Raw genomic sequence first — 22,459 nt, 5'->3', positions numbered from 1 at the left:
GTATAAACGCCACTATAGTTTAGTTCGTTAAGTTTGCTTGCTATTTACCTTAGTACCTGAGTTCAAATTTCGTTGTTAGTAATTTTGAATCTTTTTTTTACCCCTTCGTACCTTGTTCTTTTTTGTACTTGTATTTATTATTTTTAATCAATTAACTCTTCAATATTACATTAATATATATTATTAGTACAATAATATAGACGGATTGACAATTTGAACTACATATTACAGTAATACATTAACATTAATATACAGCACATAATACATTAATATATATTATTAGTACAATAGTATAGAAGGATTCACAATTGATATCTGGGCACATACATAATTTGAGCTACAATATTATGAATATTAAATCGCTAAAGCTAAAATTTTAGAATTGTTGTATAAATTTTAAAATTTAATAAGTGTAAAGGATAGGTGCAATAAATTATACATTATACAAGATTTGTGTTTTTAAGATATTATTAGAATAAAAAATATATCTTATACAAAAATAATGACAGTACTAAAATATACAAAAATATTGCACATAATTCATTCCTTGTTTCATTGTAATAATCTTACAATGGTATTTCTATATATTCATTTTTTTTGCACTTCAATTTTGTTTTCCTCTATTGTTTCATGTTCACTTGAATGTGTACATTTGTCCACTTCTCAATTGTTTTGTACATTGAAAGTTTATCTATTATCTCTTAAATAATTTAAACTATAATCATAAGTTTAATATATAAGAAATCATTTAATATATAAATTAAAAATACTAATTAATCTAAACCCTAAACCTCTTAACCCCTATCCCATAAACACTAAACTCTAAACCCTTAACCCCAAACCCTTACACCTTAAACTCCAACCCTAACCCCTAAACCCTAAATCATAATCCCTAAACCCATAATTCATCATAAACCTTCAAATACTAGTTAACTCCTAAACCTTAAACCCTAAACCATATATCTTAAACCATAAACCATAAACTATAATAATAATTAATTCGATATTTTAAATTCAATACTATCTCTTTTACGATTATATAAGAAAATATTTAATATATTGTATAACCATAAATTTTAATAATTATTGTTTTAGGGGTTATAGATTAGTGTTTATGATTTTTTGGGGTTTAAGGGTTATATGACTTTTAGCGGCGTTTTACCAAAAGCGCCGCTAATGCTCTGGTTTTTAGCGGCGTTTTTCCAAAAGCGCCGCTAATGCTCTGGTTTTTAGCGGCGTTTTTCCAAAAGCGCCGCTAATGCTCTGTTTTTACGGCGTTTTTTACTAAAACGCCGCTATTGCTCTGTTTTTAGTGGCGTTTTTGGTAAAACGCCGCTATTGCTATGTGTTTTACAATTTTTGCAACGTTTTTTGATAAAACGCCGCTAAAAACGCCGCTAAAGCCCTATTTTCTTGTAGTGAATACAAAGTGAGATGTAAAAAAGAATTGGTCTTGCATTGACAGTATGGTAGCAAATGTGTACAGTTGCGAGTTGGTTTACATTGGCTGTCATCTCTAGTCTGCATATTTATAGACCAAGGATTAGATCATATATTTTAGATTTTTATGCACAATGAGATTATGTGAAAAGATTTGTACATGCTAATGACGAGACCTGTATTGAACAAGTTAGAATGAATAGAGTTACTTTCTTTTAAACTATGTGAGATATTACAAACTTTAAAAGGATTGAAGTCGTTAAGGAACATACTTGTCGATGAGCAGGTGGCAATGTTCTTATATATTATTGCTCATCATCTTAAAAACCGAGTACCATTTTAGTAGGTCCGGGAAAACCATTAGCAGGTCATTTCACAATGTTTTGAATGTTATCATACGCTTACAAGATGTACTATTTAAAAAGGTAGAGCCAATTACAGCTAATTCTACAGACCCAAGATGGAAATGGTTCAAGGTATTAGAGTGAATTCCATATATAACCTGTACATAATTTAGTTGATTCAGATTTAAATATAGTATCCTAACCCGAGATTTTATACATTTGATATAGAATTGCTTAGGTGCTTTAAATGAAACCCACGTCAAGATTAGAGTTCCAACTGTTGATAAACCTAAATATCGAACGTGAAAAGGTCACATAGCAACAATTATGTTAGGTGTTTGTACACCTGATACGCATTTTGTTTATGTTCTTCTTGGTTGAGAAGGTTATGTTGCTGATTGATAGGTTCTTCAAAATGCCATTAGTAGGAGATATGAACTAAAAGTTCCTCATGATAAAGTGCAGAATTGAATTAATTTTTAAGATCATACTTTTTTGAGAAATTAACCATGATAAATAGTTTTTTATAAGTTGTTATTATCTAGTTAATGCTGGATACACAAACTATGAGGGATTTCTTGCGCCTTTTGGAGGAAAAAAATATCATTTGAATAAGTGGCGTTAAAGTCATTAGCCAAGAACTCCAGAAGAATTTTTCAATATGAAACATGCTTCAGCGCGTAATATTATTGAAAGATGCTTTGGATTATTAAAAATTAGATAAGAAATACTTAGGAGTCCATCATTTTATCCTGTGAGGATGTACAATAAAATCATTATTACATATTGTTTGCTCTATAATTTTATTCGAACCTTTATGAGTCTTGATCCTATTGAAGCAGATTTGGAAGAAGGATTATCTAGTAATGTGATAGATGATGATAAACCGAATATCGTTAATATTCGTCCATCAGATGCATGGGCTACTTGAGGATGGAATTAGCCAATCAAATGTTCAATGAATGGAAAACATCTAGAAATTAGTTAGGTTTAGGGTGAATATAGTAAATGTTAATTTATTTATGTCATTTCATGTATCTAGTTTATGAAACTTTGGTGGTGTTTGAATTGTTTTTCTACATTGTACTAAAATTTTTGAATTATAATTTATTTTCTTTTGATCCATCATGTGTTATAATTTTATAAAGTGTCGACATTTTGATTCATAATATTGAACTTAATTTTAATTTACATTTTTTTTAAGATAGTTATGTCAGGTTTTTCGCATTCGAGTGTTTCTTCCAAAAATTCTCGAGGAACAAAAAGAAAATGGGTTCCAGAAGAAGATGTTGCGTCGGTTATTTGTATGGTCGACTTGCACAATGTTGGAACCTTTAATACAGATATAGGATTCAAAAGTCGATTATTTAAATGAGTTGGAATAAATATTAGAAAAAGTTTTACCCCATGCTATGTTGAAGACTAAACCTAATCTTAAATCGAGAATTAGGATATTGAAAAGGGATTGGATAATCGTTAATGACATGCTTAATGGAAAAAACAATAGCGTCTTTGGTTGGGATGAGCATAGGCAACTTATTGTTACTAAATATGCTGTGTTGAACTCATATATAAATGTAAGAATTATTTCAAGTTTTTATTATCTTATTTTGACCAAACTTATATCTAATATGAATTTCTTATTTTTTATAGAGTCATAAAAAAGTCGGTCAATTCCAACATCATAGTTTCCCTTATTATGACCAACTTACTGACATCTACGCAACAGATCAAGCCACTGGCAAAGATACTCAAACAGTTGCTAATATTATTAAAGAAATAGATGTTGAGGATGTAGCTACTACAAATACTCATGAAGAAAGAAACAATTTTCATGTATGCGAAGCTGATGTTTCTTTGGATGACATGGATCTTTCAACTACACAACCGCAACTATCTAGAAACCAAGGTGATTTTACATTTTCAAAGAAGAAAAAATTTTTAATGCAAGTGATCATATTTCTTTTACTTCATTTACTAATGCTGTCACTTTATTGGTAGAAAACATATGAGCCGTTGGCCTTGGAATTAGTAGGAGCATTGCCTCTGAAGTACTAATTCAACAAAAGTAAAGAATGGTCATTCAAGAAAGTGCTCTAAAATTATATTCAACCTTATGTGAAGTAGAAAGCTTAATTGAGGATGAGCGCTATCGTGCATTGAGCAAAATTCTAAACCATCCAACGCAAATACTCATTTTCTTTAGTTTACCTTCTTCTTTGTGATTGGAATGGGTGGGAAAATTTCTTACTGACTATTAAAAATCAATGTTGTATTGGTAATGCTTTGGTAATTTTTTGTGTTTTTAATATTTGGATGGTATAATGATGTGATAGAATATCATTATAATGTTGTAACTTTTTATGTTGTAAATTTAACTTATAGATTATAACATATAAGTTAATGAAATCATGTAACTTTTGTTAATATATGAATATTATGTTTCAATGTGAAATATAATTCTAAAGCTATTTATTACTTGAATATTTTGTCTTTTATTTTAGAATAATTAAATTATTTGTTTCACTAATGAAATTTTAACACATTAAATATGTATTGCAATTTAAAAATAAAAATAGATTATATATTATTTTATAATATTATATATTATGATTTTTTAATTCATGTTATAATAATTATATTAAGAATATTATTAAATTATATATTATTTTATTATATTGTATTAAATAATAATTATGTTAAAATATGATAAAATTATTTATTATTATTTTATTAAAATATATTTAACAATAATTTTATTAAAATTTAATAACAATAATCATCAACCTAAACAAATCCTACTAATGGTACTTTAATTATTTAAGCCTTTTTCTTATACTAATTTATTCCATTCAACCAAACACAAGTATCTTATTAAGCTCTATTTCATTCCAATTAACCAAACAATTAAATTACTAATTATAACTCTATTCTATTACCGCTCTATTCCATTAGAGTAAATCAAACTTATCCTAGAAGACTTAGCCCGGGGGACGATACAATGATGGATGTTGTGAGGATAAGGCAAGGCCAAAAGGTTGAGTGACATGATACTGGCCTAAAAATGCATCATCAAACATAATTACACAAATGATGCAAAGAGAACACCATATAAAAACTCAATTAAAGATGATCAATCATACAAAAGTAAGAGGTAAAACAAGTAGTTAAGGAATCATATATATATATATATATATAAATCCATATCTCAAACCCAATAATACTAAATATATCTCAAACCCAATTCCTCTTATTACAATAAATAAAAATAGCTTACTTTTAGTCTCGATGAACTGCAAATAATTGGTATTCAAGTGTACAAAGGCAAATCAGTCCAAGCACCAGAAACATGTCCATTCTCACAGACGAAAGCTCGAACAACTGGCTCCCCATCGTCATGGTACCCGAAAACCCGCCTCAGACAGAAGGCAGAGTGCAAATCCCACGTCTCCTTGCACGAGCAAAACGCGCAGTCCAGATCGATCTTGCTTCGGTTCCCGTCGTTTATAGTCCTCCACACACGGGATTTCTTGAAATTCTTGAAAACCCCTCTGAACAGCATGTAGTTTCGCTTCTCCTCTGTGTGGACGCACCCAGGCCAATCGCAAATGTATAAGCAATCACCTCGGAACCGGCTCGCCAATAGCTTGTTCCCTTGTTCTCGGCTTAAGTTCCGAACGCCGGTTGCTAAATGGGACCTTAGGGATCTTGAAATCTTCCTTCTTTTACAAACGGGAAATTCACGCCCCGTTTTGATCGTCGCGGTGTCCATAGTTTCCGACGGGTAGCTGTCCATCGAATCGGACGCGTTATAAACGGTGTCGAAATACAGATCATCGAAAAGTGACCAGGGACAATCGGAGCCGGGAACGTCCGTTTCCATGTTCGGATTGGAATTACATTCCGTTTTGCTTGAATTAGGGTCAGCGGACGGCGTCGAGAGATGCGAATGAGCTGGCCTTTGATAATTCTCGTCAGGGCCGAGCTCGCGTTCGAGGCCGAAATCAGAGTTGTCAAGAAGGACACCGGCGTGAAGGAGGCCTGGACAGCAGACAGACAGCTTATGAAGAGAAGCCCAACCGCCGGGTGGGGCGGAGGAAGAGGAGAGAAGGTCGGCGGAAACGGCGGGTATGGTTTTGGAACATTTAAGCTTCAAGCAGGTATTACGAATCAGAGAAGAGAATCTGGTGCAGACACAAGCAAGACTTGCCCAGCTAGCGAGATCCTCTTCGAGCTTCGAAAATATATTTAAAACGACGTCCTCAGGGAGCTTCGAGAACGGCGACGTCGTTTCCGTCATTGGCTTAAATTGGGAAATAAAAAAAAAAAAGAGGTAAGAATCTGGTATCGCTGGTGTCTTCAATTTTCTATCTATTATATATAAAAAAGAACGGCAGATTTAGGAAATAATGAGTTAGAAGATCAGCCTTGGGTGGTACCATGAGTGGTGGCGGTGAAAGAGCGTCGGCATGGAGGTAGCATTTTGTTTCGACGGTTTAACCTACTTGTATATAAGCTACTTTTGATATGTGGTTTGTGGGCGCTGAGTACTGACACAATAAGCTAGGATTTCTCTAGTCCAGTAGATTTTCCTTTATTTAATTATTTCTTTTTGAGACAACGTCAATCTTCTTACTAAATTGGCTTAATCCCTACTTTAGTCCTTAAACTATACATTTTTCTCACTTCAGCCCCTAATGTTATTACACATTCCCTAACATTAGGAATTGATCCGAGAATGTATGATAATGTTAGGACTAAAGTGGACCAGAATGAAAAAAGGGTATACTTTACGGACTAAGGTGTGGATTAGGCCTATTAAATAAACTAATAATAAATTTGGGTTAAGTGGATCTTAACAGAAGGTAAATTGTATTTTATTGAATTGTCACGACAGATTCAAGAGAATGAAAGGCTCCTTGTGGAATGTTGTCACTTGCACGTGCAATCAAAATTAATTTTCACCACAACACATTGATTATAAAAATATAGGATCATATGGCCTTTGTCAATTGTTTTAATTTCTCCTTACGGAAGAAAGGTTTACGCGAAGTATGGCATTACCACAAAGAAAAGATAAAATTTATCTGATCCACGACCACACACACACACACAATGGAATCGTCATCAATCATCAAAGGGTAGAGGAGTGACAAGAGACTTGACGGAAGGAGAATTATGTTCCTCCCACATTTCGCTGTTTGGAGTTGACAATTTCACGTGCCCACTTATCAACTTGTCCCCCCTACTTCGGTACAAGGACATAACACCACACCCACTTCAGTCCCGCCATTGTTAACTCGGGTTCTGGTGTCATCCCTCTTTGTGCCTTGCATCGCGTTTCACCACTTAATTACCATGTTTTTAACTAATCATTACTACCTAGTGCATTCTAACACAAGTTCCTACTACCGTATCAGCATTGAAATCCCCCAATGTAGTGGATGGTGCCATTTTTATATTTAACGGAAATGGTTTTCATTATAAATAATTTATTGTCCTTTTAGCGGTTCCACGCCATAGATAAGGAGCAACTCACGAGTAAAATGGTTCCAATCTTTAGCCATGAAATCCAGCATGATTGGTGCACTTCAAAAGATATTTTTTTCACAACTAGACTTAAATTTGATAGGAGTCTTCATCAGCATCTAGGCACAATATCAACTCGGCAACTGTAATTTACCTGTCATATGGAAACTCGAATAAGAGACATCAGGGATAAATAAATATTACTCAGCTATATAGCCTACTTGACCAGTAAAATCAACATTTCTTTGGCAATGTAGTGAACTCAACATCTTTCCTAATTAAAATAAATGCCAGTCAAAGACACTAGGGAGATCAAGACTCAAGACCTGGATAAGCTCTTGCTCCTACTCCTGCTAGCACTACGTTACATGCAATCAAGACTCAAGACTCCCACTTGGACTCCTTGCAGCGGACAGGAGTGAAGGTTTTTAAAGCTGCCCATCTAAGAAACAGCATACTCTGTAACCATATGAGTTACATGCAATTTGGAACCTATTCCCACAAGATCCCAATATCCAATCCCCAGTCTGCTGCATATAGCCAATATCTAAAAGACAAACAAGGCAGTTTTCATGACAAAAGTAGGAAAGTGATGTAGTTCAATAGCTGGGAGGTTGTCGGGACTCGGGACCAAGTTTCACAAATAAACCATAATATGGACGAGGAAAGCATGCAAGTCAAAAGCATAAATTCATGTTGACAACCACATGAGAGAAGTTGATTCCAAAAAGTAATAAGAGGTATGTAACTACTGATAACCCAAGTAGACCACCATGAATGAAGGAACACGCACACTCATTACCTCATACAAGAAAATAAGGTCCATCAGCACTCAGTTAATTTAGAGTGTGTAATATGCTATTTCTAGATAGGTGCTTTTCTTTATATTTATGGAGCAAGTGAAAAACAAAATCTTCACCGCTAGACAAATATAGAGACAGTAGGCAACAATAATGTATAGCAAATGAAAATTCCATCAAATTAGCAACCTACATATTCATTCTTCAAAATGAGTTAGTTTGACACTGTAGCTTCCGAAGGAACAGCACTTACTGCATTGCAATTTCCTTTTTCATTTTCAGAATCCAAAATTACTATAACCTCCAAGACCCAAACCCTATACTTGTCAAAGAAAGAGGATTCATTACAATCTTCAAATGCAGCCAGAAGTCAACCGCAAGGTCAACAAATATGATGCATTTACCCACGAGGCCAGGACCACAAGCATATATAGTAAACGAAATTATTATCTATAAAACTAACAACAACCGACAGCTAACAATACCAAACCCCATTATCCTTGATAAAACAGAAACATATGAATGGGAAAGGGGAAATATGTGTACCCTGACAAAGAGCAAAACCTTGATGCAGAGGGGGAAGGAGGAGGAGAATTTGATCTTATCTTTGCAGGTGACTTGCGCAAAGGCTTGGTTCTAGGAAAATTGATGCATTATACTTGCAAGGTTAACATACAACTTCGAAGCCATAAATAAAATTTCACATCCAAAAGAATAAGAAAAACCTGTGGCTCTTGCTCCGAGCACGAGAGTGGCTGCGACTGCAGCTTCGGCTTTTTGAGAAAGAACGACCACGACTAGGGCTTCTAGAGGAATCGCGCTTAGAATCTTGCTGTGCGCTTTCTGGATATTATTGCAATCAAGTGGCGTCAGATCCATGAAGATGAAAATCTTCTGCCTTTTCGGCTTTTGGTTTGAGATTAATGGGCCAGGCCGAGACTAAAACATCCTTCAAGTAGAATCATTTATACAAAATCAAGTCTTGAGGAGTCAAGATTATAAGATTTAAATTCTCCAAATCAGATCTTTTTTTTTTTTTTTTTTTGTGAAAAGTAAAAAACCTAAGGTTTATGAATCCTTAACATTCTCTTAGTCTAATAATTTCCTAAAATTCTATTCCTAGATGAATCATTGTTGCTAACTTCGTTATACTGCTTTGCCCAGCAAGTTGAGGCTTTTATAATCTTCAAAGAACTCCATGAGGATCCTTGAAAGACAAAGAGATTCTTGTTTTTCCAAAGTCGCCAAAGTGTGATTCCGAAAATTGTACACCAAAGACCATCATGCCTTGTTATTTGCCCATGGGTTGCTAAATAAAGTCTAATCCATTCGAGTAGATTGCCAGAGAAAAATTGGGACCATTATGTTGCTGGCACAATTAGTTTCCAAGTTTCCTTGGCAGCTAGACAATCTCTGAGGGCATGTAGGATGTCTTCTATCTCGTAGTAGCATACTAGGCATGTTTCATTTTGGCTTATTCCTCTTTTGACTCGTTCAAGGTTAGTAAGTAGGCGTTGTTTATAGATCAGCCATAAGAAAAACCTAACCCGTTGTGGCCCTTGGAATTTCCAGACTTCCTTTCATTTGTTGTCTTGTTCATTCCATGTGCTTCCTTTTAGCATTTGGTATGCACTTTTAACTGTGAAATTGCCATTAGAAGTACTGACTCCAAAAAATTTTGTCAAGACCGACAAGAGGGTATAAGGGAGGGATGTTTATGATCTTCTGAATTATGTCTTCTGTCAACCAGTTCCTAAGTGTATTAATGTCCCAAGCGCCCTCTTTTGTAACCATATCTTTAACTAAGCATTCCAAGGCTAATCCCTCCGTTGGTGATGCATATTCTTTTAGCGGTCCTATTTTCGGAACCCACGGATTTTCCCAGCATCTGACGCTATCCCCTGTTCCAATAGACCAACATAGGTTTTCTTTTAGTAATGGCCAAACTTTTGCAAGTCCTCTCCAGACAGCTGAGCAATTTCCATATGTGATACTTTCTGGGATTTGTTTTGTCATTCGATATTTAGATCTTAAGACTTGTACCCACAGGGATTCCCTTTTAGAAATAAGATTGAAACCTAATTTTAGAAGAAAAGAGGCATTTTGATCTTTGAGCTGCCGAATGCCCAATCCTCCAGTTTTGTGAGGATGGCAAATAGAATTCCAATCAACTAGGGCTATTTTTTGATTTCCTGTGTTGGCTCCCCATATAAATTGTCTCGCCAATCGTTCAGTTTCTTCACATGCTCCTTTTGGAATTTGTATGAATTGCATGAAGTAATTTGGGATGGAGAGAATGACAGATTTGGCTAGAGTGAGCCTTCCTGCAATCGATAGTTACTTGACATCCCAGTTGCAAAGTTTAGCTCTAACTTTTTCAATAACAAACTCTAATGTAGCTTTAGTGATTCGACTATGTAGGAGTGGGATTCCTAAGTAATAGTCTCATCTACGCCTTTCGAGAAGAAGATATTTGTTTTGCATGTGTTGATTTGATGCCCCGAGTATCTATAAAAACGTTCCAAAATTTCTTTTAGTAGGAGGCTATGTTTTATGTCAGCTTTTGAGAATATCACAAAGTCATTGGCAAATAAGAGATGTGACAAGGCTGGTCCTGATCTGGATAGTCGAATTGGGCTCCATGCCCCTGTGTTAACTGCTACTTGGAGACTATGGCCTAGCCATTCCATGCAGAGCACAAAGAGGTACGGTGATAAATGACATCCTTGCCTAATTCCTCTTGCTGGTTGAAATTTTTCAATAGGGACCCCATTCTATAGGATCTGCATGGTAGATGTCGAAATGGCTGACATAATAACTTTTCGTAGGAAGTCTGGAATGCCTGCAGCCTGAATGGACTTATCAATGAAGTCCCATCGAATCCTATCATATGCTTTCTCCAGATCTATTTTGACAATCATCCATTTTCTACTTTTTCCTCGCATGGAATGAACAACTTCCTGGGCAATGATGATGTTGTTAGAGATTGTTCTTCCTGCAATGAAACCTGCATGTTCTTGTGATATGATCTTTGGAAAGACTTTTTTGAATCTATTGGCAATAACTTTCATAACTAATTTATAGAGAACTGAGCAGAGTGATGAGTCTAAACTGGGAAATCTCCTCGGGATAGGCGAGTTTTGGGATGAGCACTATAAGTGTATTGTTTAGTTTAGGCTCTATGGGTTTTCCTTTGAAGACCCCTTTGACCCATTCACAGACTGCACTTCCAATATTGTCCCACTGTTTTTGGAAAAAGAGAGCGTGGAACCTATCGCTCCCTGGAGCTTTTAAAAGAGCCATGTCGAAGAGTGTCGTTTTGATTTCTTCATGTGACACATCTTTTCCTAGAAAATCTATGTCTGCTTGAGCCAATTAGAGAAAATGGTTGGGTGGTAAAACACTGCTCCTACTTGAGTTTTCTTCATAAAGCTTTTGGAAGAAACGTATTGCTTCAATTTGAACCTCACTTGGCTCATAAAGCCAATCCCCATTTGCATTACGTAAAGCATTAATGCAGTTAATCTTTCGTCTATGTAGGGTTCGTCCATGGAAGAATTTTGTATTTCTATCTCCCAATTTGAGCCAGTCGCATCTTGATTTTTGCTTCCAGAGTAGCTCCTCATGGTTGAGAATTTCTTCCAGTTCTTCTCTTAACTCTATTTCTTTTTGTGCTAGGAAGGTTGAGTTTGACTTCTCAAATGCATACTGTATCTTATTTAACTTTTGCGTTATCTCTCATTTTCGGGTTCCAATGTGCCCATAAGAGTCTTTGTTCCACTTTTTTAGGCCTATAGTAAGCTTTTCTAAAGTGAAAGTCATGTCCCCATTATAATCCCATAGATTAGAGATTGTACTGGAGAAATCTTAGTTGTGAACCCAGCCTGCTAGAAATCGAAAAGGTTGTCCTTTTAGTGAGCTAAAATCTGGGCATAAATCTACTAGTAAAGGTCGATGATCAGATTTTATTCTCATTAAATGTGTGACTAAGCACTTTGGGAATGTGCGGATCCACGCTCTGTTTCCTATTGCGCGATCAAGTCTCTCAAGTACTCCTCCTCTTTGCCATGTGAAAGAAGGTCCTCGAAATCTTAGATCATGTAAATCGTTAGTCTCAACAAATTTTCCAAATAAAGGACACCGTTTCCCATCAGAAGTTCCTCATTTCTTCTCATTTTTGGACAGAATAGACTTGAAGTCGCCAATCGCTAACCAAGGAATATTAGTTGTAGGGATAGTCTCCTTTAAGGCTTCCCACAAGAGAGTCATTTTCGTTTTATTTGAACTTCCGTAAACAAAGGCAATGACGACTGTATGGGTAGGGAAACCGTAGGATATTTGGGTAAGAATGAATTGGGGGTGGTTTTGGAGGATTTCAAGGTTGACGGAGGGTTTCCGACCAATCCATATTCCCCTTGAGAATCCTCTTACTTCAACTCAGTGTGAATACTGCGGTCCTAATTTTGCAATTACTTCGTCAGCTTTGCGCCCACTAACTCTTGGTTCTAAAAAGCTAACAATGTCTGGCTTATGCTCTCTATTATACTCTCTAAAAGTACGAAGGAATTTTTCATTCGCACATCCTTCGCAGTTCCAAGAAAAAATTGAGATGCTAGAGTTCATTGGTATTAAAGAAAAGAAATAATTTAAAACTACTACTTTGTCTCTATATTGTCTCCTGTTTTCCCAAATCCTCTAGGGATTTCATTTACGAGTCCTTGTTGGACTTGGGTTTGCAGTAATTCAACCATACTAATGATAGAATCAGATAGTGAGTTTTTTAAAGCAGAAACCTTAAAGGGGTTACCTTTTTCTTTGTTGACTTTGAGGTTTTTTACTTTCCGAGAATTTCTTGCTTTTAGGACGCCACGAGTTGCTGTTAATTCTGCATGGTGGAATCCTGTTTTGGCTCGATTCTTCTGAGTGTGCCCTTTGGTTGTAGATTGACTATCATCTTTAAAGAGAACTGCTGAATGCTTAGCAGCATCAAGAAAGCCTGATGTTGAAATCTTTATAGATTCTTGCATCGTTTGCAGGCTTGATTGGGCAGGGCAATCTTTGATAGTTTCTCCGATATTTTTTCCAGGATTTATTAAGTTGGAATGGTTGTCGTGGCTTGGAGACTCAATTATTGAAGATGGATTAGGGATGGATGGAAGATCCTGAGTTAATTTTTCCAGAATTTCTGTTTTGCTTAAGGAGTCCGATTCCTTTCTGTAATCATTCCTGGAATTTGAGACTGATCTTCCTATGTTTGATGCCCTAGATGTTGCTTCCATTGGACTTGATTGGATGCTGTTGACCTGGAGCTCCTGAAAGCCTGCAGCAATTTATTCAGAAAATAAATTGATTTTATTTTCGATTGCAGCTTTATCTTGTTTAACCCCATCTGTTACTGTTGCTAAACTCAGTGCTTGCTGCCGGACTGGGTTACGTGAAACCGCATTAATGGTCTCTCTTTTGTTAGAAATTAAATGCCCTTGTAGGTTTATTATATCCCCTTTCTGGCCTGGATTTTTGTTGGTCTAAGAGGAGTCTGTAGCTTGGGTTCTTAATTTTGACCCGTCAGTGTGGTGCGAGATTTGGTCCTTGTGCATAGGGCCATCCTTTCTTCCTGGACCCAACACGATAGGGCCTGGTTGGATATGTAAAGTACCACTTTCTATTTCCTCTTCATGGGCTTTGGAAGACCCATCGTCATCTAGGGTTTCCAACACCTGGAATCTTGAGTTCCTTTCTGCCCCGACTGTCCTTCCTCCGTCAACCTTCCGTCCTACTTTGCCAGTTTTTCTTGCCTTTTTTTCAACAAGCATCCACGGCCGTAGCCACCGCGACTGGAGTTCTCGTCTTTATTTTCCCTCATGGTGAGACTCTGTTTCGGTTTATCTCCTGGACTGCCTTCTCCAAATCCTTCTAATCCCTTCTCTCATTTGGGCCATATTTCTTTTGTGTGTCCATAGTGCCCACACTGGAAACACACCATTAGGAGTTGTTCATACTCGATTCGTTGAGTAAAACCATTGATCATAACATGAGAAATCAAGGGTTTGTCTAGATTAACGAAAACCGCCATCCTCGCAAATCTTCCTCTTACACCGTTATCGGTGTTGAAATCAAGCTTTACGACTTTTCCGATCGTCGCCCCGATTTCTCGTAGAACTTGCCATTTATACATATGGCCAGGTAATCTAGGAAGTCAGATCCAAACTATGACTGTGCTTGGGTACGGTTGAATGGGGTTGAAGTCTATAGTCCATGGTTATACTGTTAAGTACTGACCAAAAATAACCCGAGGCCCTTGGCACAACGCCTTCTCAAAATCTTCTGAGTTTTTGAATTTTGCTAGAAAATACCCGTTTTCCACGTCCATTAGCCGGAATGGTTGAGAGGGTTTCCAAAGCGAATTCACCTTTGTTTTGCAGTGCATTATAACCTATATTTCTCCCCAATAGTTTAATTACTAATGTGAATTCCATGTGTTTAATGAGGATTTGGTTGATTCGATCAGAAAATTTAATCGAAGCAATGCCATCGATTGTTGAACGTTCCACGTCTTCTTCCAATAACTCAAAGTCCTCATCTTCGTCCAAACCTATTGCGATTGTTGTTTTCTCATTCGAGTAAAGCCCTCTGCCCATCAGTCGGTCTTTCCAAGAAAGAGATTTTCCAATTTCTTGTGTAGCTTCCATTGCGACATCCTGATTTTCCTCGATTTCTCGTATTCTAACTTTCTTTGTTGATCTACTCGCTGGTTTGCCTTCATCATTGCCATCGCGTTCCGTAAGGTCCATCGTTTTCTGTTATACAACTTTAAAAATAAAGAATATTTAAATCTGGTAGTCTACTAATTAATTTTAATTGATGATGAGTTTATTAAAATTTAGGATTAATGTATAAAAGTTAATTCTCCAAATCAGTTTTAAGATTATAACCGCCTATAAATCGGGATTAGGTTTACTTAAAACCCTAAAATAAGGTATTATAATTTTAACGACCATTAAATTTAATTTCTTTACAAATAACACTTGAAGCCAATAATAAAATTTTAAAAAATAGATCCAAACTCAATCAAATAAAATTAAAAAATTTATTTATAAAAATTTCAAAGATTATAACTTTCAAAATTTAATAAATAAAATTCTTTTATTTGATCCAAAATAAAATTTTACATCTCTTTGTTTATCGCATGATATAATATAATTTAGGCATAATTATTATTATTTTTGGCCCTCTTAACTTTATATAAAAAGATCATTTTAGAATTTCATTTAAATTTTTTATCTTTTAACTTTTAAATTTACATTTTTGTCAAATCATCCAAAATGAATGAAAAATTTAGCTTCATTAATTTTGTTGACATAGCGACATACACGTGGATGACATATCAATATTTAATTAATTTTTATAATTTTTTTAATAATTAATGTAATTAAATTACATAAACTAATCAAACTGCTCAAACCAATTACTTGACCGATTCAACCACCGATTCAATTCTGAAAATTTTATTTAAAACTGAGGAAAGTAACTTAAAATAAGCTCTCTTTTTTTCCTTAATCTTCCACTCATCTTATAAATAAGCAATCAATATAAAAAATGAATAATCATCATGAACTCATAGAAATATGATCTGTTTTTCTTTTTTACCACGCTTGCTTCTAAGGAGGACATCCATGTCACACAAGGATATGTGCTCATAGTAAAAACAGGATAGGTTACCGTTCAATCAATTCAATTAAATAAAATATTATTAAAAATTCATAAAAGAAATTTTTTTTAAAAGAACTAATTCTACAGCTGATTCAATCGATTCATACCGGTTTACAAATTAATCAGTTTAATCTCTCTCTCCAAATTAGTATCCCAATCAATTTCTGATCCAATCAGTTTAATTCGATTCAAACAATAATGCTCCAGCTGAACTAAAATAAAATTCTCAGAATTTGAAAATTGAAGTCGCAAATATTGCTGTCACATCCAGGTCTAGTGATGAAAGATTAACCATTGCCTCTGTTGCACGGGCTCAAAACAACAGTCTCCATTCCAAGGAACAGGAAATATAGGAAAGATCCAACACAAATACAACAATCTCCATGCATTATTTTTCTTGGAAATTTGAATGATCACAAATTATCATCATGCATGATGGTGAACACCATCTCCGCCATCCTTTTCTTTTCGTGCGGCAGCTCTTATTTTTCGTTGCTCTTCCTTGTAAATCCTATTTCTTCGCTGAAACTGCAATAATTATCAACATTGAACAAAATGGATGTCAATATATGAAATGAATCATAGCGCCATTGAATCAAACATCCACGTTGTTGTCACCACCACGAATCATGGGATGAAATCATGAGATCTAAATTTATGAGGGGCCATGTCGAAATATAAAATGTCTGATTTTCTTTACCATTGACCTAAGCTCACATCTAACAGGGTTTTTGGAACCAACAAGTTGGTTGAAGCGGTAGAGGCCTTCCCCCCTTAAGGGTGAGAACATAAGATCGAACCCTAGAAAGTGTAATTGTTGGGAGGGCGTTACCTTTAAACGCTCCTGACTCAGCATAGATTAGTCTCAAATCTAATAGGACTTAGAGTTGGAGAAGAGAACGAGAAAAGCCAAAATGAATAATATACATGAAGCTTATTTATCTTTCATGATAGTACTCAAACCAGCTGCCAGCTGCCATAGGAAACCCATTAAACAACATTTGATAAAGAATATATTGGACTTTTTTGCCATAAATTATACTGTTTCCATATATTACAGAAAGTTGGACTTTGTGGTAGTTTTATGAGTATATTACAAAAATGTATGAAAAAAAACTACCACAAAGACACAGCCATAATGATCCAGATATCAGGTGCTGTAGCTCTAACACCTTTAGAACTAAAGGCTCTGGTTTGCAGGATACGTATGGCAATGTGGGTTGAAAAGCATATATTTATAAATTTGTAAGCTTAATCTATCACTCTAATACCTATACAATTCATTATGTCCCCAAAGAAATTAACTTTGAACTTTCTGTGCTGCTCAAGCTTATATGAGTTATATTACAAGCAAAGCATATCCCATACACAATTCAAGATCCTATATATTAAATCATATCTTCCTTCTTATCCCTGCTTTTAAGTTGATGTCAGACTTTATTTTCTTGAAAACTGAATTTATACGGAAACAAATTTAGCAGATTCCCTTCCATAAGGAATAAAATATCAAATGAAATGGAAGAATGGGAAAGGAAATAATCAAATAATACAATTCTGCTTCCAGAAAGTAATTGATGGATATGAGGAATTAAATTGGAAATGAAAAGAGCAACAGAAGCTTCATAGAAAAGTCAGAACAGAAGCTTCATTGAAAAGTCAGACTACTTGTTAAAAGTAATGAAGCTATCTACATCTGGATTATAATCCGATACTAGTTCATAAACAGCACTATGTTCATCAATATGGATCCAACTTGCGCTTTTTTTTCCCCCAAAATTAGGGATTTAGAATAACGTTCGACCAAACAACACACCTCTACTCATTTGCAAATGGTTGGCGAGAGAAACTAATTGATCCGATTCTAGCCCATTTTGGAGTTTCGAGGACCCGCAAGGCGTGAAATTCAGTTCGCTCAAGAGTCAAAAAATCAATATTTAACAAAGCATGAAATGAAAGCCAAAACCATAATGTGGCGGATCATGAAAATGATCTGAGACTATTAATTAGACATTCCATCCGCAAGAAGAAAAGGAATTAGGGTTTCACGACATTTCAAGGGAGACAAGTAGAATAAATCATAGAATCGAAAATAAGTTTAAAAATACAATTGAAATGGAAAGAAGAGGGAGATACCTCTTTGGAATGGTGGAGGCACTCGAGATAGTCTTCACGAAGGAGAGAGCAATCCTTGGGCTCTCTGCAACGGGACATGCACTCGCTGAAGTCAACCCAGAAATCGTAGCACCTTCCTTTAGTGCCATTGATTCCCCAACCGGATGCCATCTCTCTCTTTCTCTACCGGCTCGGTCCGATGGATGGTAGTCTCAGCTCAATTTGATTGTGCAGAGAAGCGATAGACTCAATCTTTGTTAGTTTCAGCCTTTTCACTTTTCAGTAGACGCAAAATTACCAAAATACCAGATGGACATGTTTACGGGGTTACCCTTGGATTGCGCATCCGGCTGCCTGACTACTGAATTTTAGGTTAAATTCCACAAATGGTTGTTAAACTAAAGTTAAAATTACATTTTGGTCACCTAACTATCAAAAGTTAGGTTATGGTCACTCATATTTTCTGGTTATCTCATTTTAGTCTTTTTTTTTTTTTTTGTGAAAAGAAAACATTGGTAAAATCAAAAGAAACACTAGCTTTATCACTCTCAATGGCATCAACTAGATTTGTAGGAACAGTTGTCAAAGCATTAACCCCTCCAAGTCCCGTAGAAATCATATTGGTAATCTGATTTCTAATTTGATTGGTTTCGCTAGTAACATGTCTTATCATCTAATGCTCATTTTCATCAACTTCTTGTTATTCATTAACTAAATAATGAGATTACACATCAATTCGATAAGTAATAACTAATTTCACCTTTTAATTATAGCTAAAATATCTTACAACTTTACTTAAACAATAATTTTAAAATAAATTATAAAATATAATAAAATTCTGAAAAATTAAAAAATCATAATTTATTTTTCTATATTATAAAAATAATTTTAATGAGAAAAGGTTTAAAAATCCATGAAATTCTGAATCAAATTTGGTTAGATTTAATCCTATACTTCCAAATGGTTGGAAAGTAAAAAAAAACATTGTTATCTCTCTTTGTACTCATTAAATTATGTAGATTTAGAGTAAGTTTGGATAGGCAGTGAGGTGCGGTACGGTGCAATATGTTTAGCTCACTTTTTGTCTTACGCTGCAGTATCTAATCTCACTGTCACTGCTATTTTTACACTAACCGAAAATAAAGGCACTATTTATCTAAATTCACCCTTAATAATTTATGCACGTTATATTTATATTATTTTGTGTCATAATCATGATTAAATTATTTTATATTTATAATATTATAATTAAATTTAAATTCCCAAATAACTTGATCAAATTAGATCTACAATTTGTATATATTTTAAATTTTATTCTTAAATTTTTATTTATTTTGAAGGGTAAAGATTTTCGAAATTAAATTTAATTTTTTATGGCACACAATAAAAACATCTTACCATGAAAACAATAATAACTTATTCAATCGAATTAAAAATATATTAAACTAAAGTAAGCATGAATATAAATAAGAATATTAGTGTACACACAAGTTGATTATCATACAAAAAAACCTGGTTTAGTCAACTTTAAGGATGACTTCGTTAATATTCATATTACCAATATTTATATGAGCGTGGATTATATACGATCTACACATGGCCTTTATACATCTTACACATATCTCATGAGTTTGGAGACTACATAAACTTTCCCCAATTATTTTGGACTAGATCTAATTATGGGTCAGACTATATGTCTAAATTCAAAGGCCCATATAAAAAATTGGAAGGATTTGGGTAAAAATATAGGCTTGAAAAATGGATTAGGACAAAAAATAAAGCTCATTTTCTAAACGGGTCGGGCCTCGGGTAAGATTTTTTTGGTCGACCTCACCCGAATCTACTTAAATGTTTTCCTGTTGTTGTTTTACTGTCATTTTGCTATTATATTGCTACTATTTTATTGTTATGTTTGGATATTGTATAACTCTTGTTTTATTATTAATTTTATTATTATTTTAGAGGCATTTGCTTACTAAATTGCAATTACTTAGTGTTATTTAAGTATAATGTATTTTTTATTTGTTGGAAAATATTCATTTTAATGTTTTTTAGTTATTTGATGTATTATATTTTTTTAAAAATTTATTTTATTTAAAAAATAATATAAAAAATTAATACGGAATGGTTGGATCAGACTTGAGCTTAGCATTTTTATTTGAGCCGGACTTGAATAAAATTTTTAACCCATTTTTCGAACCAAGTCAAACCTAAACATAAAATTTGACATCAACTCCATCCGATCCATAATCAAATCTACTTAAGACTAACTTTCTCAACATATGAAAAAAAATGAGGGATAAGAGACGCTCTCATTTTTTTTTTTTCTCAATGGCTCTCATACTATGGAACACTTCTTTCTTTTCTTTTTTTTTTTTTTTTGAAATTGATACCTTTTTTCACTCTTTTTCCATCATGTCTTTTCGAATCCCTAATTTAGCATTATTATTTTTCTTCCTTTGTCGATCCTTTCTCAGTAAATTTATTTCCTCCAAACCTTAGTTTCTTTTTACTTGAGAGGAGGGAAGGTGTGTTGAAGAACCCATGTAAAAAAGGAGACTTTAAGGGTTTGATGGTGAGCACCTAGGCCGCCTCTGTCTCAAGTTTGAGGTTTTGGATAGTAAAGAAGATTGTTTTATTGATTGTTTGGAGCTATATGTTGTTTATTTTTATAGTTGTTATAAAAAAAATGATTGTTCTAAACCTATTTTTCTTAAAATAAAATCATATTTAAATTAAAATTTTCAATTATATTAATAAATTAAATCAAACTATTTAAAACCAATATAAAAATTTAAAAATTATTTAATGAAAATTTTAATGATAAGGTAGATTTCATCCTCGAGTTGACAATATGGAGAAGTACTATCCATGTCTTGAGCAAGAGAAAACTCAATAGCTTTATATTGTAAGTTATTCAACAGCTTAATAATTGAACCTTTAATTCACTTATTTAATTCCGATAATTTTATTTAATAAAATATGATTAAGAAATTTTATATGAAATTTAAACATTTTGTTGGAATAATATATTGATTAATATCATTTTATTTAATAGAATATAATTAATAGACTTGTTTATATGAAATAACTATAATTTTATTTAAAATTTAAAACAATGAGTTGTTATAGAAAACTAATTTAATAAAGAATGTACTTCATAATTATCATTGTTTTTATTATGAGAAAATATAAAATTGGTTCTATTAAAAACTTGGCACTTATAACGAAATGTTGTTATAGAGAGTTAAAATATTTGGTAATCTATTGGTGGAGTTTTTTTTCGGTACAATAATGAATAGAACCTAAATTATATTTGGAGGAGAACATTCGACTAACAAGCCATGATTTGGGGTTCTTGATGGAAGCTTTATTTTTTTTATTTGTGATAACCCTAGTGAAGTTTAAAACTACACAAATAAAATTAGAATAAATACAATTGAATGTGAGATATAGTAAATAATTTTAAAAATAAATATATTAAAGAAATTATAGATATCATGATTTCTAATTAGCCACCCAACTTGTATACACTTTTATTTTGGTCACAAAAAGAAAATTGCAATTTCTTCACCTAATGTAACACCCAGTTTTGGCGGGTAGTCCGAAAGTAATCTAAGTGGTGTAGTTTTATCCGCCCAATTGTTATCTTTCGAGTATGGGTTGGGTGCATAGCAAACGTTATAATATTATGTAAATACTGAACTCAGAATGTGTTAAGTTGTAAATAAAAAGAGATTGATAATAGTGGTAACACCTTTCACTCGTATTCAATGTCAAAATAGAGTTACGAAGCATTACCAAACATATTATACAATTAAATAATACATTTCACATACATTTTCTAATTTCATGTAATCATCATTCAACATCATTCACATTGTCCCTAATACGAGCCTACGAGGCTCAAAACATGCATTAGATGTAGTTTGGGACTAAATCAATAACTCACAAAATTTTTGGAACACTTAGAAAATTTTGCAAAATATAGGGGACATATGCCCGTGTGGCCCGGTCATGTGTCTTACACAGCCAAAGACATGCCCGTGTCACAGGCCGTGTGGACATTCAAAATGAGATCACATGGCCATGTCTTAGCCCGTGTCCTACCCCGTGTCCTACCCCGTGTAACTCTCTGACTTCGGTCACATGGGCAACCACACACCCGTGTAACCAGCCCGTGTGCCCTTCGAAATGGCTTCACACTCCCGTGTGCCAGGCCGTGTGCTAGGCTGTGTCAAACCTGTAGGGTATACTGACTTATGCCACAAGGCCAAGTCACATGCCCGTGTGCTAGGTCGTGTAAAGCATACTGACTTAATTTATATTTAAACACCAGGGGACACACGACCGTGTCACCTGACCTTGTATCACACACGGCTGAGACACACACCCGTGTGGACAAAAATAAGCTATTTACCAAGCCATTTTGCTCACCCAATTAGCACACACCTACACCAAACCAAATGGCACAACACGAGGCATAAATAGGCATTCAAACCAATCATACCAAGCCTAAGTTAT

At 34.3% G+C, this 22,459-nt stretch overlaps 2 protein-coding genes across 6 annotated transcripts; both read right to left on the bottom strand.

Annotated features, from left to right (window-relative positions):
- Positions 1–4,951: 4,951 nt before the first annotated feature.
- Positions 4,952–13,595, bottom strand: LOC108458175 (phytochrome A-associated F-box protein). 5 transcript variants are annotated; one of them, XM_053031535.1, is made up of 4 exons: positions 12,921–13,595; positions 8,839–9,062; positions 8,660–8,749; positions 4,952–7,467 (listed from the first exon to the last, which is right to left on the bottom strand). In XM_053031535.1, exon 4 carries the CDS (start codon positions 6,082–6,084, stop codon positions 5,095–5,097), a length of 990 nt encoding a protein of 329 aa, XP_052887495.1. In that variant the 5' UTR covers positions 6,085–7,467; positions 8,660–8,749; positions 8,839–9,062; positions 12,921–13,595; the 3' UTR covers positions 4,952–5,094. The 5 variants fall into 5 exon arrangements, with proteins under 5 accessions (XP_052887495.1, XP_052887497.1, XP_052887496.1 ...); XM_053031537.1 differs by lacking the exon at positions 8,660–8,749; XM_053031536.1 differs by lacking the exons at positions 8,660–8,749; positions 8,839–9,062.
- Positions 13,596–16,031: 2,436 nt separating this feature from the next.
- LOC108458383 (NADH dehydrogenase [ubiquinone] iron-sulfur protein 5-B) lies at positions 16,032–18,239 on the bottom strand. The gene is made up of 2 exons (XM_017757752.2): positions 17,957–18,239; positions 16,032–16,351 (listed from the first exon to the last, which is right to left on the bottom strand). The coding sequence occupies exons 1-2, from the start codon at positions 18,104–18,106 to the stop codon at positions 16,250–16,252; spliced, it is 252 nt and encodes an 83-aa protein (XP_017613241.1). The 5' UTR covers positions 18,107–18,239; the 3' UTR covers positions 16,032–16,249.
- Positions 18,240–22,459: the final 4,220 nt, after the last annotated feature.

The sequence above is a fragment of the Gossypium arboreum genome, chromosome 8, assembly GCF_025698485.1.
Source record: "Gossypium arboreum isolate Shixiya-1 chromosome 8, ASM2569848v2, whole genome shotgun sequence".
Taxonomy (NCBI): Eukaryota; Viridiplantae; Streptophyta; class Magnoliopsida; order Malvales; family Malvaceae; genus Gossypium; species Gossypium arboreum.
The sequence above is the reverse complement of the archived record's forward strand: the minus strand, read 5'-3'. Positions and strand labels throughout refer to the sequence as shown.